This window comes from Choloepus didactylus, chromosome 3 (genome assembly GCF_015220235.1).
Source record: "Choloepus didactylus isolate mChoDid1 chromosome 3, mChoDid1.pri, whole genome shotgun sequence".
NCBI classification, from domain to species: Eukaryota; Metazoa; Chordata; class Mammalia; order Pilosa; family Megalonychidae; genus Choloepus; species Choloepus didactylus.
In genome coordinates, this window is record NC_051309.1 from 80,962,647 (window position 1) to 80,980,366 (window position 17,720).

A 17,720-nucleotide genomic window follows, 5' to 3' on the forward strand; every position below is an offset into this window, starting at 1 on the left:
ATATTAATGTATGGCAGCAATGCATTGTTAACTACAAAGCATCAGAGTTAAGTGGCTATTCTTGTGGCAAAGAAAAAGGATTCAAATTTAGGATAGAGACTAAGGCCTAGCATGGTCTTCCCCTGATCATCTTTCCGGCTTCTTCTTGCATAACTCTGCCCCTAACACCCTGCCTTGTCTCAGTTTCTCAAGGGACAATGCTCCTTCCCACTGCACAGTTTTTGCTCATGTGGGTTTCCTGCCTGGAATGCTGTTCCTGCTCCTTACTCTACTCTACCCAATTCCTCCATGATCTTATCTACCTTAGATTTTGCCAGTGAAGGCATCATTTCCCCAGAGAAGACTTCCCTGATGCCCAGGCTTGGTCGGGTCCCCCACCATATGCTCTCATGGCACCATGGTGCCTCTCCTCACATGCTATCCATCGCAATGTTAAGATTTATCTGTTAATTCTATCGTTAATATCTCCCACTACACTAGGGAGCCCCACAAGGATTCATTTCAAAACAGTGCTGGGCACAGTGCCTGGCATAAAATAAGTGCTCAGTAAAGACGTGTAGGTGAGAGAATGAAGGAGAGGGCGAGTGAACGCAAACTCAGTGCCTAACTCGCGGGTCTGGCGGTTGGCAAAGAGCTGTGAAGCGGTTCTCTCCCTCGCGGCTGAGACGCTAGCACTGCGCATGCCCGGTCTGCCAGGCTTCCAGAACCTTCGGCGAGGAGGTCGGAGCCGCTGTTGGTGGTGCCGTGTTGTTTCTATCTCCCGCGCTGATCGGGCCGGAGAGGAGGAGAAGCCGAACGAGGAAAGGTAGTGGGTGTACCCCTCGGGGTCTCTCTCCTCACCCCAAGGCCGGTCCACGGGGCCGCACTGCCCTGAGGGCCGCGCAAAGGCAGGACGCCATAAGCATTGGACCGTTGCGCAGATTTCACACGAGGCTTGGGTGGCAACGCCAGGGAGGGCTGGGAATTTGAGCCGGTCGGGAACCATCCCTATAAGGGGTTGGTCAGTGAGGCGAAAGCCGCAAGGCGAGTCCTGGGAGAATCCCTCGACTGTGCACTGACGTGACCGGGGCAGAGGCCCTCTGGACTAGAGAAGGGAGGTGGTGTGGCCAGTTAGGAGTCGCTCAAGGCCGGATTTTATTACCCAGACCGAGCTAAATGTCTTTGGCAAGAAGCAGAATAGGAGGGCACCTCCGGACTTGTCTTTCTGAGTGTTGCAACTGTTCTCCCGTGTTAAGGCACCTCCGAGCATTCTTGGCCTGTGGAAAGTAAAGCTGGGGCAGCTGCCATCAGTTGAGGCTTGTTTCCCAGGCCTTGGGCAAATTATTTTGCGGACTCTGAGGAAAAATACGTTCCTGACTGGGCAGAGGAAGAGGAAAATCCCACTGATTTTGAGTTTATGGCTAGTCAGGGCTTTTAGGAGAAACAGAAACCTGGTGAGAGGCTGTCACAGCCATTTCTCACCGTCCTGGGAAAAGGAGCCAAGGATTCTGTTGCAATCAAGTATAATCCCAGTTTCCCTTTGGACAAATCTTTCAATCCCCTTTGCCTTAAAAAATTCCAGTTCTGTGTCCCAGAGGAACCAAATAATGATGTAACCCCCAAGAGCCTTGGGTCCTAGTCTTAGTTATCTCACGTTCTTCCTCCCAGACTTCCCCTTTTAATCTTTTTTGGTTATGGAGTCAGTGTGGTTTGTTTAATTATGTACAAAGCATGAACCGCTCTGTCACAGTGAAAATAAAAGTCTTTCTACTCCTGAGTGGGAAGTTTCTCTTCCCCAGGCCTGTTTAAATTTTTTTTAGTTGTGGACTTCCCCTTCTCTCTGCAGCTGTTGCTAATGCTAAAAGACACTGACTTGAAAAGGGCTTATTTCTTGTGTCAGAAACCTCTACTTAAAATTCTTATTTTTCCTCTTTTCTTTTTTCTCCCCATACAGGAAGTTATTGCTTCCTCCCAAAGTATTGTAATTTGGTAAACTGTCTGCAAGCAAATCAGAGTTGTGGGAGGTTTCATTGTCCTGTGGACATCTCAGGTAACTAAGAGGAAGGAACACATCCTTCCTTTGCTGATCTTACTATATGGCCTCCTGGTTTATATTTCCCATTAAAGCTTAAGGGCTGGGTTAAATCTGTGAATAAACTGTCTTGAGAGGGAATGTCAGGACATCATTTAAAGGACAGCTGTGACTAAATGCTGGCAGTTACACAGAATTTTTGCTCCACAACTTTTGGCAAGTCTGCTTATATTCTGAGGACATTGACCGTAGTCATTAAGAAGTTGCTGCCTAGCTTAAAGAAAAATTATCCTGAAAAGGGAGAAAAGATAAGTAAGAGTAATTTTTGCATTAAAAATGTCCATATTTATTTAAAATATTTACTTTAAAATTGATTATCGGAGTAACTTTACAAGAAAAAATACCTATATATTTAAAAACTTGTTATTTACTATTCATTCAGTTCATTCATCAAATGTTTATTATTCTAGATTCTGGGGGCACAGATATGAGTAATAATCTCTGCCCTCAAGGAGCTCACAGTATGATGGGGGAAAGCAGCATGAAAATTAACAATTACTATAGAAGTGGTACGATAAAGGTTTGTTCACAGTTATTGTAGGACTAGAGGGGTCAGCTGATGGGCTGGGAGGGCTCCCCAGAGGAGCCATTTGAATTAGGTCTGGAAGGGAGAGGTTGGTTAGAATTTGTTACCAGAACAAGGTGGGGGAAAGTCATTTTGAGCTGGGAGCATGAGAAAGTATGCCAGATTTGGGAAATTGCAAGGGTGAAGGGTAGGTGATGATGTGGGACTGGTGAGAGACCAGGGCTAGAAATGTAGCAGGAACCAGAGGATGAAGGACCTTGTAAATCCTTACGTGATAAGCAGATATTGAAGGATTTTAATCAAGGGAGTGGCATGAGGAGATTTACACACACACACACACACACACACACACACACACACACACAAACTGACCTTGTCACTAAACATCTTTTAATTAATCTTAGTTTATATAAGCAGTTCCTTGTATCTGCGTATTGTTTTTTCTCTGAATGCTGGACATTTGAGTTGTATCTAATATGTGAGTAATGTTACAACTGTACTATTATTATTTATTAAAATATTTTGCTTTCTATGAATTATTGCCTGCTGCTGTTTAAGTGTGGCTTTAAGTTACTTGAGCTCCAAATTAATACATTAACTCTCCCACCAAAATTTGTTAGTGATTTTTCTCTATTATTTTGGTACTCATATTTTGTCATGCATGCGGTTTGTATATACTTTTGAACAACATTGAAAATCTTTATTCTGATGATGTATTTATAAAATCATTACCACATTTTTTTTGTCTTTTTCATCATTTTTTTGTTTGTAACCAATACCTTTATTAATCATTTTTAAATTGTAGAATATAACATATATACATAGAAGTGATAACTTTCCAAATGTGATTGAACAAGTAGTTAGCAAATTTCAAAGAATGTTATGGCTTACTGTTCCACTGTTTCAGTTATTTCCTTATTGTGAAATTTAACATATATGCAAAAAGGTAATATCTTTCAAAGTATGATTTAACAAGTAGTTCTATATTCTGAGGACATTGACCGTAGTCATTAAGAAGTTGCTGCCTAGCTTAAAAATTATCCTGAAAAGGGAGAAAAGATAAGTAAGAGTAATTTTTGCATTAAAAATGTCCATATTTATTTAAAATATTTACTTTAAAAGTTCTATAGGAAATTTCCAAAAATGTTATGTTACAGTACCATAGTTTTAGTTATTTCTTCATTGTCAATTATATATACAAAAAGGTGATAACTTTCAAATTACAATTTAACAAGTAGCTATAGAACAAATTTTAAAAGATGCTATGGGTTATAGTTCCACCATTTCAATTCTTTCCTTCTAGCTATTCTAATACCCTAGCAACTAAGAAGAAGAAAATTATATAGAGATTCAGTATTCATAATCCTTTGTTAAATTCCATCTTGTCTGTTGCTACCCAATCCTCTAGTTTAATCACTTTCCCGATCTTCAGGGATATCTGGGCAGTGACTACCCTAACGTGTTCATGTTGAAAAGGGGTGTTGACATTATGAGAAAAAGGGACACGTCTGGTTGATGTTTACCACATTGTTTTGATGATTGTAACTGTATAATTTATTTTAAAAGAATAAGGTGAAAATATAATTTTATTTGCAATTTTTCATTGAAATTTTTACTGCTTGTTAACTCAGAAACATTTTAGTATCGATTTGCCATGTCCTATAAAATATACTGCCTGCATTAAAACTGTATGTTAGAAGTATATCTTGTTGTATTTAGTTTTGTACACAGGAAAAGATAAACCTGTTGATTTCTCAACTTCATTTTTTCTATGTCCCATTACTTTAAAAAACTTTTTCATCCTCATTTGTCTTATATCTTCTTTGTGTACTTATATATTTCTTTTACAAAAAAGAGATTAACTTTTTTTAATTCTTTGATAACTTGAGGAAAGATTTGTTCAATATTTTCTTCTGCTTTATGGACTTAATTGTCTCCTGTGTTATTATTATTATTTTATCTTCCCTTTCTCAGTTCCAATGTTGAGAAGTCTCGTTTCTTCCATCGTGTTAAGCTCCTCTGGACTTTGCGATTGATCTGCATACATTTAAAAATACAGTATGGGTCAGTGGTTCTCCAAGTTTTTGGTTTCTTAACCCCTTTACACTCTTAAATTTTATTGAGTTTCCAAAGAGTTTTTGTTTAGGTGAGTTACAGCTATCAATATTTACTATAAAAGAAATTTAAAGTGAAAAATTTTATAACACAAGAATACATGACACATAATCCATTAGCTTCTAGAGCAATGATGTCATCATTTTCCAAAGCATGGAAAACTTTGGGAAAACTGTACTCTATACTCATGAGAAAATAACAGTGAAAAGACAAATAATATATGGAAATAGTTTCAACTTCAGGGATCCCCTGAAAGTTGTCTCCAGGCCACACTTTGAGAACTACTGTTATAGGTATAGGGGACAGAGATCAGCAATGAGACTTACTATTATTTAAAAAATATCTTTCTTTAAAATTTCTGTTTGTAGCAGAGAAAAGTACACTTTCCCTACAGTTTCTGCCCCTCACTGTGATTAGGTAGGCAGAGTGATATGTTTGAGACAATGTAATATGGACTAGGCATTAAGAGCCAGCATGCCACTTTAATTCTCTCTTCCTGTCACAACAACCCTGGATTGAGATAAAGACCATATTCCTGAGTTAGATAGAGGTAATATATAAACCTACATAGAACTTTGTGTGAGCAATAAATAAATTTTTGTTAAGTCACTAATATTTTGGAAGTTTTGTTACTATAGTGTAGACCAGCAATATCATAAATACTGTTTTTGTGTCTATTTTGTAACGTGTATTTAACCTATAAGTAAATAAGTATATTGATGGTGAATGACATACTTAGCATGGAATAGGAATGCTTTCATGATATAATTCCTATTTATCTCTCCATCATTTCCCACAATATCCATGCCTCTAACTTTATACTCACATTCGACCAGATTGAACACACATCATGCTGGATCACACTTACGTAACTTTGTGCATGTTTTTTCCTCTATTAGAGTTAAATTTTTCTACTTCAGTCTACTAGATACATATGCATCTTTCAAAATCTAGATCAGATGTAAAGTTCTCAGTAAAGGCTTCCCTGATTTTCTGTGCACATTTAGAGTTTTTTTTTTTCCCCAAGTCTGATGAATGACTTGTTTACCTTTGCCTTTAATGGTGAATTATACATTCATGATTTAGTAATTTCTTATAATCTGGTGTATAGTGGGTCTAAACACATTTTTGTTAAGTGAATGCCCTACTTTTCGATAGAGAGCAACTTCAACTTACATTTGTTAAAAACTTGCTGAAAATTAGTTGGCAGTCAGCTGAGAGTAAGATGGCCTTTGTATATATAGATTTAAGAGATCAGGAAGAGAAGGAAAATGAGAGGACAGGAAAGAGAAACTCTTTCATCTTCACAGTTTTACTGTGATCCAGTTAATGCCTCCATAGTAATTGTCAGATATTGTATTTCTTTGTCATATACCAGAATATAATATTTCTGTTATTCTTCCATTTTGCTTTGTGAGATTTCTTGAAATTTATGAAGCATCTCACAATTAGTAATATTCTGAACTTTTTGCTTCTTTGTTAGTTTGTTTTGTCTTTTTGATGTAAAATAGAGCATGTCTTAAAAAAAAAACAAAAAAAAGAAAGTGTGTAGGTACGGATTAAAGAACAAGCTCCCATATACCTATCACCCAGGTCAAAAAATAGACTTACTGTCATCCAGAACCCCATGTGCCCCACATTGATTGCATTCCTTTCTGTTCTCAGAAGTAACCACCATCCTGAAACCTCTTGCTTTTTTATTTGTTTTCGCCATATGTTTTTATTCTTAAAATCTTACATTTGCTGTTTTTTTAAAAAAGCTTATGGTAAATGGAATCATATGGCATGTACTCTTCTGTGACTTGCTTCTTTTGTACAAGATTGTTTTTGAGATTCATCCTTGTTGATGTGTATAGTTGTACTTTATTTTTACTGCTGTATAATATTCTATTGAATAATTATACCCTAATTTACTTATCCTTTTTATGGATATTTGGATTGGTTCCAGTTTTTTTGCTGTTAGGATATGTGTCTGTAACATTCTCATACATGTTCTATGCAAGAATTTATTTATGGTATACATTTACCAGTAGATTTGCTAGGACATAGAGTATATTCATGTTCAACTTTTTATGATAATGCCAAACTGTTTTCCAAAGTAGTCATGGTTATTTTTTTCTTCCACCATCAGTTTTCGGGCATTCTTCATTGCTATACATCTTTGCTGACAATGGATATTTTCTGACATAAAAAACTTTTGCAAATCTGGTGGTGTGAAATCATATCCCATAATGATTTGAATGTGCATTTCCTTGATTACTAATAAGGTTGAACATATTGTCATTTTAGGGGGTTGTGCTTTTTTCTTCTGTGAACTTCATATTCACTTCTGTTTCCCGTTTTTCAACTGGTTGTCTGTTCCTTTTTATTCATAGGAGTTCTTTATATATTCTAGATACTAATAATTTGTTGATATGTTGTATATATCTTCTTAGTCACTAATTGGATGTGGAAGGTGAGGAAGGAGGAGGAGTATAGAATTGCTCCCAGGTTTCTGGTTTGGGGAACTCAGTGGATGATGGGGCTAGGATATAGAATAGAGGAAGAGAAACAGATCTGGGGAAGAGGGGAATTAATTTAGAATATTTTGGAATTGGAATTTCCTATGGGATATCTAGGTACAGACATTTTGTAGAAAGTTGACTCTAGGGGTCTGAAGCTTGGACCGAGCTCTAAGCCACATCAGTCCTGTAGTAATCCTGTATGATGAGCCTTTCAGGAGATTACAGTTGGAAGGAAATTGGTAATTCTCAAGCTCATTTGTTCTTGAATCATTTCCACTTTTACTCTAGGCCCCAGCCAAATGACCCACAAGACATTTCATCTTAGTTACAATTACTTTATTACATTTTTGGTTTCTTGACAATCAGATAATCTTTTTTAATATTCTCAGGAGAATACATCATTTTTATTTTGAAATCTATCCAGCACATATTTCTTGTATTATTCATTCATGTGTAGTACTTAATTATACAAATTCCACACAACACTGAAAAAATAGAAGAACTGTATACATCTAAAATTCTACTTTGTACAGTCTTTCATTAAATAACATTTATACATACATTTCTAGACATTTTTTAGCTTCCTGTATGTATTTGGAGTTATGTATATACAGCTAATGAAAGAATTTGGGCCGTTTGGGAAAACGGTAGAAAATGTCCATGTAGTTAAGAAGTTGTATTGTCACTTTGTTTGCATACATTTTCATTATTTGAGACTTGAAGAACTCTGATAAGCCCAGAGGTAGAAAGAGCCTTTAATACCTCTAGAAGATAAGAAAGTGAGAGAAGTGTCAGTAGCAGGGTTAGGACTTGGCATATTCACTAAGAATGTAGCACACCAGCGTAGCTTATGGTAATAGTGCCAGGCAGAGTTATTACTGGAATATCTCAGGATGATGAACCATTCACGTCCTGCAGCAGTGGTAGCAGCTAATTTGGTGACTATGGTTGATCACCTTTTAGGAGAACTGCAAACCAGGGACAATTAGGGCTTGACATACACCCTATGTAGGGAAGTGATAACAGAGGCAGCCTCTCTCTGATCCATCCTTGTCAGCAGTGCAGTGATTATGCTTCTCTTTGGTTCTGAGGAGATCTTTTAGACCTGTAAGAAGAGAAAGAGGGTAAAAATGTGTGATGATATTAATGCTGGCTTTAGTTTGGGTTCTGCTTAGGAATGTACTGAGTTCATACATAACCCAGAGATTCTCAGGTGAAGGGTGTGGTGAGCTTACAGGAGCATTTTTTTTTTTTTATTTTTTTTTTTTAAGAAAAGCTTGAGGGAAATTTGACAGCTTTTCTTGGCTACGTATAGCTTTGCCGCAAGGTTGAAGTGACCTACTGACACTTCTAGACAGATAATCAGAGTAACTTCAGATACTTACAACACAAGACAGCACTTGAGTATATAAATAAACGGAGGTAGAGGAGGGCATGGTGGTAACACACTTTTAAACCAGGGATCCCACAGCAAAACCCCATACAAATATTGCTAACTTCCCAAGATTGCCGTTTCCTAAAGAGACGTTCTGCAAGCAACAGCAGACCTACCTTTCCTTGCTAATAGCTTTCAGTATTTTCTTGATGATCTTAGACTCTGGATTCAAACATCTCTTCTCCCCATTTTTTTTCATTGTGGCACTGCAGAAGTAAGTAGGAGTGAGAAATATTTAAAGCAATGTTGGGCCAATAAAACAATTGCAATATACAGTTCCAAAGTCAGAAGTTTAAGTTTGATACAAGCTATTTCCTTTTTCTATACAGAAGTATTAAAATCATCATGGATTCTTTACTGATCTTTTATGATCATCACATACTTAATATATGATTACAACCAGAAAGGTAATCATCAGATGATTTTACTCACATGATCTCAACACGTGGACAAGATAGACTTGCAGGAATCATTTCAATTTTTTCTAAAAACCTTGGATTAACAGGTTGGTCATTAATCTTGATGCAAGTACAGCGTGTAGTTCTAGTGAGAGGTATTCCTGCAGGAAAAGAGATTAGGTACAACAGGGTAGATTAGTGTTTTGTTTCATTTTAGGTATTTAATCTGGATTGGGTAGAAGTTAGCAGAATCTATATCCCGTCATTGTATAGTCAGTCTGCAAAGGAATGTATCCAATTAAAACATAGCTCTGAATGATTATCGAATTGATGTTCTGAAAGCATGCAGTTGTAACTTGTTGATTATAAAATCATATACTTGAGTTATTTAAACTGAGTTAACTGAAGAGGAATCTGTGTCTCACCCTCTCCTCATTCCCTCACGTTTTCTCTATCCTCTGTCTTCTCCTCCTTCTGCCTTTTCGCTCTTCCTCTTTATATCTTTCTTTCATTCTACTTGCTTTTCTGACTTCAACCATTTAGATAAACTCTGCGATCAGAAGGAATCTCTGCTCATTTACCTCTTATTTTTGGCAGGCTGTGAAACCTTCGCAAGTACACTATTTCTGTATTTCTGAACATATACCCAGTCCTATTTCTTACTTTACAAATTAAATATCCCTTGATATTCCTTACCTTGAGTCCCACTCAGAGTCAGAAAGACAAGGCAGAAAATAAGAACAGCACTTTGGTCCATGGTGCTGAGACTGAAGTTTCGTCTATTGTAGGCTCAGACCGCGTGTGAGCAGTGGAGTAGTGTCTCAGAAAACGTGGGGCTGCGATGCAGCATTTATCTGCAAAGGCACTTTCCCTCCTTAGCTCTGATTGGATAACATTACAGTTGACTCAGCAAAAGCTGTCTGTCCTTTGGGGAAGTCCCATGTTTCAGGATTGAAAGTGTTTATAGTGGCTTCTTTTGGAATTTCCCTCCATCCTTTTTTTCCCAACAAGAATGAGTTAGGTTTCACTTTCTAAGACATGGACTATTTCTCAAAAAAGCAGAACTTTATTGTACATAGAAATAATATTTTCTATGTGGAACATTGATTCTCATATTTCATATCTTGTAAAATAAAAATATCAACCTAATCCTCAACTTAGAGTCCTAAATACAGTTTATAAATGTGTATGCCTTACCATTGTACTTTGCATCCATTTTAATTTGCTGCAGTAAGCATGGATAGGAATAGCTTACATTCATTTACTTTATGATTTCAGGCTTCAGAGGTGTCATATACTTTCTCATTTGATCCTCACAATAACGCTGTGAAGATAGGAAAGTTGTCACTATCTTCATTTTGCAAATGGAAGAATAATCTTGTTCTAAAGGTTAGATTCTTGTTTTAGGTCGCACAAAGGCTGCCATGTTAGATTCTTGTTTTAGGTCACACAATGGAAGCCATCCATTTATTGTAACTATAATACTTTTTTTCTCAACATTTACTTACAAATTTTGTAATTACTTCAGAGGCTAATTACTTCCTTTTGCATATCCTCAGTAATAACAATTTTTCATCTTTTGTCATTAATCTAACTTTTGGGTACAGCATGTTGTATTTGATAAATAGGACAAGCAATCCCTTTGATAAAATTCAGGGTGTTACTATAAAGTAATAAGGTTAGTCTTCTTGGTCACAGTCAAAGATTAAGAAACTGGAAAGTTCTGAAGAATTTAAAAAGTAACTTCCAAAGCAACTATTTTGAGGAGGAAGTACTATTTCTTTGGATATCTTATTTCTGGTGTGTTAGTAAACAAGTCTGATGTCTTATAGTCAGTCCTTATCAGTTCTTATATGAAAATAACATAAGAAGATGACATCTGAATGGGATAATAGAAGGATTCTTAGCTATATCAGAGTTATTGAAAAAAAAAAAAGGGTGCTTTCTCAGAAAGAATTTTAAAAGGAGGACTTACCTGGGGACAGACTTTGTAGGAATAGTCTGAGACAGGAGAGAAACAGAGAAGCTGATTAAAGATGGATATTTTAGTTTTCTAGGCTATTCAAACAAATACCATGAAATGGGTTGGCTTAAACAGTGGGAATTTCTTAGCTTATAGTTTTGAGGTTAAAATAAAATACAAATCAAGGCATCATCAGGGCAATGCTTTCTCTCCAAATCAGTGGTGTTCTAGGACTGGCTGTTGGCGATCCTTGGCTGCTCTGTCACATGGCAAGGCACATGGTGGTGTCTCTCTTCTCTTCCAGGTTCCAGCAAATTTCAGCTTCTGACTGCTCCTTGTGGCTTTTTCTCCATCGGATTTTCATTCTGCTTATAAACGACTCTAGTAATAGAGTTAAGACCCATCCTCATTGAGGTGGGCTATACCTTAACTGAAGTAACTGTCAAAATGTCTTACTCAACAATGGGCTCATACTCACAGGAATAGATTAATTTGAAGAACATGTTTTTCTAGGGGTACATACAACTTCAGACTACCACAGTGGGGTACAGCTCAACAAATATTGTCAAAGTTAAAACAAAGTAAAAGAAAAAAAGTGTTAATTAGTGAGCTGGTATCAGTGGTAACTGAAATTAGCAGAGTTTCAATTGGATGACTGTAGGTTAGGCCTGGCACTAGAAGTACAGCAGTATCCAAAGGATATAGTCATCTTTGTCTTCTTTAAAAGTGATTCACAACAGGGGATCTAAGATGAAAGACTGTTCTAGATGCAGACATCACTCTGCAATGGGAAATCTGATATAGGCGATACTTGGAACCTAAGGAAACATCTGAAAAGTCTTTTCGTAGTCAGCTATGCTGCAACAGTATGGGGATTGGCCAGAGAAGGGTAGAGATTCTAGGATTGGGGTGGTATACCTGGCAAGTACTGGCTCAAAACTTGCCATATACTGACCAAGATAAAAGCCTGAATTTGCAGACTGGTTCATAAGACTTGGAACCTCAAGTGCAGGAGCTCTGTTAATCAGAACAAAGAGAGCTGCTGCTGGGACAGACAGGAAATTCTCTAGTGTTGAGTCACAGGACTGGAACAGAGCTAAGCCTTTAAATGGGTACGTCAATGGGCTTAGCTTTGGGAACCTGGAAAGACAAGAGTAAGGGAAATGAGGCAGGGCTGACATTAGAGCCCCAAAACTTTCACCCAGCAAAGATTCTTTGCTCCTGATGAAGTAAAGGCATATGAGACATGGTGACATGGAATGGTCCTCCCATAGCTGTTAGTACAGAGTAAATTTGGACTGTGAATAAATGTCAAAAACTTCCAGAGAAATGTCTGATACTATAGATGGAAGAGACCCGGAAGGTACAAAATTAAATAATAAAAAATATACATGGTGGTATGTTTGGTCTTACTGCAAACACATTGTCCTTTGAGGAAGTCCCATGTTACGGAATTGAAGGTATTTATTGTTAATTTATTATGGCTTCCTAGTATGGAATTTCCCTTCACCCATTTTTGTCCAATAAAAGTGAGTTAGGGTTTATGTTCCAAGACATGAACCACTTCTTCAAAAACAGAACTTTTTTGTATGTAGAAATAATTTTTTTTAAATGGAACTTTGATTCTAGTAGAGTAGCTTGTATGATTTCCAAAATGTCTGTGCTGTCTGCGCTGTATGAAGAAAGCAGTGACCTACAGATGGATGTGATGCCAGGTGAGAGAAACCTTTTGCAGGTGGAGGTAGGCAGTGGGAGCTGGGAGCCATTCCCAAATGCTTCCTGCAATGGGGCCTCCACAGCTCGAGGAAGATGGCCCAAGGGAGGAGGAGGAGGCCCAGCCAGTGGCTGAGACAGAGGGGAAAGGGGGCCTTGTGAACGGTCCCAACGTTCTGGAGCAACCAGGCCAGATCTCGGCCTCAGATTTGAGAGTGGGGAATTTGATGACTAGGAGGATGACTACAACTATCCAGAAGGGAAACAGCTGAGTGGTGCAGGCTGCAGAATATTGGTGGCTGTTCTGGTTTGCTAATGTTGCCATTTTGCAAAACACCAGAAATGGATTGGCTTTTATAAAAGGGGTTTATTTGGTAATAAAGTTGCAGTCTTATGGCCATAAAGTGTCCAAGGTAAGGCATCAACAATAGGGTACCTTCGCTGGAGAAAGCCATTGGTATCCAGAAAACCTCTGTTAGCTGGGAAGGCACATGTCTGGCATCTGCTTGCTCCCTGGTTGCATTTCAAAATGGCGTTCTCCAAAATGTCAGTGTCAGCTTCCAATGGCTGCCTTCAAAATGTGTCTCTCAGCTGCAGTTTCTCTGAAGTCCTTCTGTTTCTGAGCTTTTATAGGGCTCCAGTAATTAAATGAAGATCCAAGCTGAATGGGAAGGGTCTACATCTCTATGGAAACAACCCCATCAATCGGTCATACCCTAATCAAAGGTGTAACTAGTCACATCTCCATGGAAACAATCAAAAGATTCCAACCTAATCAACACTAATACATCTGCCCCCACAAGATTGCATTAAAGAACATGGCTTTTTCTGGGGACATAATATATCCAAACAGGTACAGTGCCTTTGAAGAAGCCAACAAGATGTTTCCGAGAACATACAGACCAAGAGAAGCAGCACTCGGTGGAGGGTTTCACATGCATTATGAAAAGACCGCAGTTGACCAGAAGGCTTTTATCCAAGAGCTTTTTCCACTTACGATTGTCAGTTGTCATACTGAAGAACTCAACTGTGATGAGATTATTGATTGGAAGTAATTACATGCTGTTAAAAGAGGAAGTAACATGTTTCACTGTCTTTTAGGTTCATTTCATATCGTTCCATGCTAATAGAAACGCTGATCTTCAAAAAGAAATTTTTGTTTTGAAAAGAAGAGAATAAAAGGGCATTGACCTAGGCAGTTATGAAAAAGGAAGAGAATAGTTAAGAAAGAAAAATGATCTTAGCACTATTGAAACCCGTTTTCAAGAATGTCCTGAAACACCTATGCCTTTGATTTTGTTATTGATCCAGATTGTTTTCCTTGCATTGGAGAAAATAAAACTTTCATAACTGCTTCACTGTAAGGGGTGGTTTTACAAGAATAAGTCATGACCAAGACAAACTGCCATTAAAAAGTCCATTAATATTAGCTATATAATGAGAAAAAAAATAAACAAAATATCCAGCTTTAGACACAAAATGCCATTGAATTAATTGGACTACAAGCCTATTGAGAAAACTTTGAAAAATTCCAGCTTTGTGATCTATTCAAGCCTTATTTTTTGAAGGCTAAATCATGAGTGTGAGAGTTTTCTTCAGTGTCTCAAAAGGATGAGGAAACCCAAAAAGAAATATGTATCACTTGTGTATTTCTAGGTGCATCTGAAATTTTGCTTGTATGTGTATTTTGATCATTTATAAAGCTACTATGGTCTATAATTCAATAAAGTTCATTATAATGACCATTTATTTAAAAGTAAAAAATTAAGATGTCCTTAATAAAAAAGCTTCAACTGTAGACACGAACATGTATGTGAAAGTACAGAGAAAACCAACTATTTCTAACACCCTTCTATACTAGGAAATTTTAGTTTTTCTCCCTTTTTACTTTTTATTTAACTTGACAGGCCAAAGACTAGTTGAAATTCATATTGTTAGAACCATAAGTGAAAATTGTCAAGTAAAGAGAAAGTTGTTCATATGGAACTAAAAAAAGACTTAATGAATAATTTTACTATCAACCTTTAAAGGTTTTAAACCTGCCCAGAAGTCCACCTCAGTATCTGATATTTCCCTCTGTCTCCTCTTCTAATTAAGCTTGTTATTCTTTATGCACCAGCATTTGAGATAGTAAAATTTCTTGTTCTATGTAAAAAAAAATACGCAGTATGCCAAGAGTTAAAGAAACATCCCATGTTTAGTTTCGGTTTTAACTGCTGTTGGTCTAATTATGGCATCAGGCCAAAGAAACAGTCTGCGCTAAGAGACTTGTGAATACAGATCCAGAAAGTAATGCTTTCCGAGAAATGAATATGTTTAGAGGAAATTTCCTAAAAAGTGAGCAGGAGGACTTCAGTTGTGTTTATAGACTGGGGATCCCCTCAGCTTGGAAAATAGGGGCGAGGAAGACAAAGCTGTCCGTTTCATAGTTTTAATTCTGAGTCCTTGCAAGACTCCCTTAGCTGACATTGTCTGACATACTTATTATACACTTTTGTGTACCTGTGTGTCATTATTTTCAGCTAACCTGAGCATAGGACAGAGGCTCAGGCAGAGATGGTAGACTGCTACAGTCATCATGCTTGGGAATCTGGGAATGGCTTCTGTTTGATTGCATTTTAGACCATGAAGTATTTTTCTTCCCTCACGTTGGAATGGGATGGGAATCCAGAGATAAACAGTATAGTTTTTTCATTGGCTCTGTGATCTTGGACAAAGAAGTCTGTCAGTGCTTCAGTTTTCTTATATTCAAATGCAGATTAAAGAACCTAACCCATCTACCTTTTGGGTTATTCTAAAAGTGACTGGAGATAAAAAGGTATTTTAACAAGTCTAGATGAATTTTTCACCAGCCAGCATTTCAGAGATACAGCAGCTCTCTGGTCAAGTTTCAGCTCATCTCCTAGATACCATGAAAGCATTCTCTCTGGACAATGCAGTTAAAGGGCGGTCAGATGTATCTGTTAGTCTACAATATTCATAAGCCATAGGCGTAACTCTTCTGTTGCAACTGAGGGATAGAATCATACTAGCATCTTCTCATAAGAAAGAGTTCCTTTTTTAGGTAATCTGATTTCTTTTTTTCGGTAATCTGATTTACCTAGAGATAAATAAAAGTGTATAGTGAATTTACAGAACAAGATAAGGATACCTACTTCACTAATTCTTTTCATTGCCTGAACAAGAAAACAAAAAGAGAAATTAAAACCATAAGGATTGAATGAGAAGAAATAAAGTTTTGCAGATGATAACATTGCATAGAAAACATGAAAGAATCTGCAAAGTTTTAGAAATAATAGAACAATGAACAAAGTCAATTACGTTTTTTATACTATTTTAAAGAAATAGTTTAGCAACAATATCTGCAAAATGCTTAGGAATAAAACTAACAAAAGGCATGTACACCTTGTTTGCAGAAAATGTAGATGAGTCTAAGAGAATGTTGAGTAAAATAATGCTGAGGTTACATACAACATAATTACCATTTTGATAAAGTTCAGCAAAATTAAAGTAAAATAATATTTTGTTTAGGTATGTGTATATACATGATAAAAGTATCTTTACAAGCAAAGGAGTGATAAGCACAGAATTCGGTATAGTGATTATTATGGGGTTGGAGGAAGCAGGGGAATGATAGGGAAGGAGGCACATAGTTATATTTAAATTATGTTCTACTTCTGGATTTGAGTGACTAGTTAATGAGTTTTCATTATATTACAAATATATAAATGAAAAGTAAATAAAAGAGGGCCATGCATGTATTAGATATGACTGTGTTATATATCTTCAACTAAAACTATGATTCATCCAAACCTGTGTACCTGAGGTCCATTACAAGTTAATTTACTACCAAATCTTCATTTTGGGGAAATAGCAAGAGTAAGTTTTAGATCCCTGATTCCTTATGGAGAGGAGCCAAAGAAATGAGGCAAAATTATACCAGCATTTTTCTGAGTTATTTCATCTCTTAGATATTGGGAAGTTTCCAAGAGTCTCTATTCAATTGCAGCAATATTTTGGCTTAACCAAGTGATTCAAGTGTGTAGATGAGCATACCATGCAGAGAGGGTCTTTGATTTATAGTTAATCCAGAGATCAAAGAACTGAAGGAGGAGAGCTGGAAAGATTATGGTTGGTAAATTAAGTTGAATAGATAAGAAGGTAGGAGATAAAACCAGAGGTTAGGCAGAGAAGAGCAGAAAATGAGAATTGGTTTTCTTTTGAAATTCATTATTATTATTTTTAACATGGCCCCATTAGGGCAGGAAGACTAGATAAAATGCATTCATAAATCCCAATCTAGGGGAGTCTCAAGACGTGTAATTTCTTAATATGAAGAGTCTGAAGGCTGGTTTCCGTATTAAGTGTTAAAGTGCTTAGTATTAGAAATTATTTTATGAAATATAATAAAATTAATTCTTACTGAATGTTTTCTTTTATGATAAGCTGTTCTAAGTGTTTCATTTAAATTAACTCATTTAACAACTACTCTTTGTGGTATAACTGTTTTGTAATAAGCTGAAACTGGATGCTGTGGCAAGATTCTCGTTCAGGCAGTCTGCCAAGAGCCTCTTAATCACACTTTAATACTGCCTCTGTGAGTTAATTTTGTTATCAGCCTCCATGAGTTTTTTTAAAAACTTTTAATTTTGAAATAATTTCAAACTTATAGGATAGTTGCAAAAATAATACACACCCTATCCCCAGATATACCCCGGCTCCACCAATTTTAACGTTTTGCCATCTTTGCCGTATCATTCTAACTCTTACCTTTTTATCATGTATGTGTGTATATATCTATCTATCAATTTAATCTATCTATCCATCTGTTTTCTGAACATTTGAGAGCAGTTTGCACAAATCATACTCCAAGAACACAAAATACTTCTGTGCACATTTCCTACAGACAAGGATATTCACTTCTGTAACCATGTTAAGTGCAGTTATCAAGTTCAAGAAATTTAACATTGATATAAAGTTGGAGTCTACATTCCA

General features: G+C 36.8%; 2 protein-coding genes and 1 pseudogene across 4 annotated transcripts in view; 2 read left to right on the forward strand and 1 right to left on the reverse strand.

Moving 5' to 3' along the window:
- Window positions 1–17,720, forward strand: part of ART3 (ADP-ribosyltransferase 3 (inactive)) — a 161,540-nt gene that overhangs the window by 7,009 nt on the left and 136,811 nt on the right. For all 3 annotated transcript variants that reach the window (XM_037830007.1, XM_037830009.1, XM_037830010.1), the window contains exon 2: window positions 1,934–2,029. The gene's annotated coding sequence lies outside the window, so the exon portion shown is untranslated. The remainder of the gene's footprint in view (window positions 1–1,933; window positions 2,030–17,720) is intronic.
- Window positions 7,557–9,867, reverse strand: CXCL10 (C-X-C motif chemokine ligand 10). The gene is made up of 4 exons (XM_037830012.1): window positions 9,746–9,867; window positions 9,084–9,210; window positions 8,768–8,857; window positions 7,557–8,321 (listed from the first exon to the last, which is right to left on the reverse strand). The coding sequence occupies exons 1-4, from the start codon at window positions 9,804–9,806 to the stop codon at window positions 8,285–8,287; spliced, it is 315 nt and encodes a 104-aa protein (XP_037685940.1). The 5' UTR covers window positions 9,807–9,867; the 3' UTR covers window positions 7,557–8,284.
- On the forward strand, window positions 12,655–13,780 carry LOC119530313 (annotated as a pseudogene).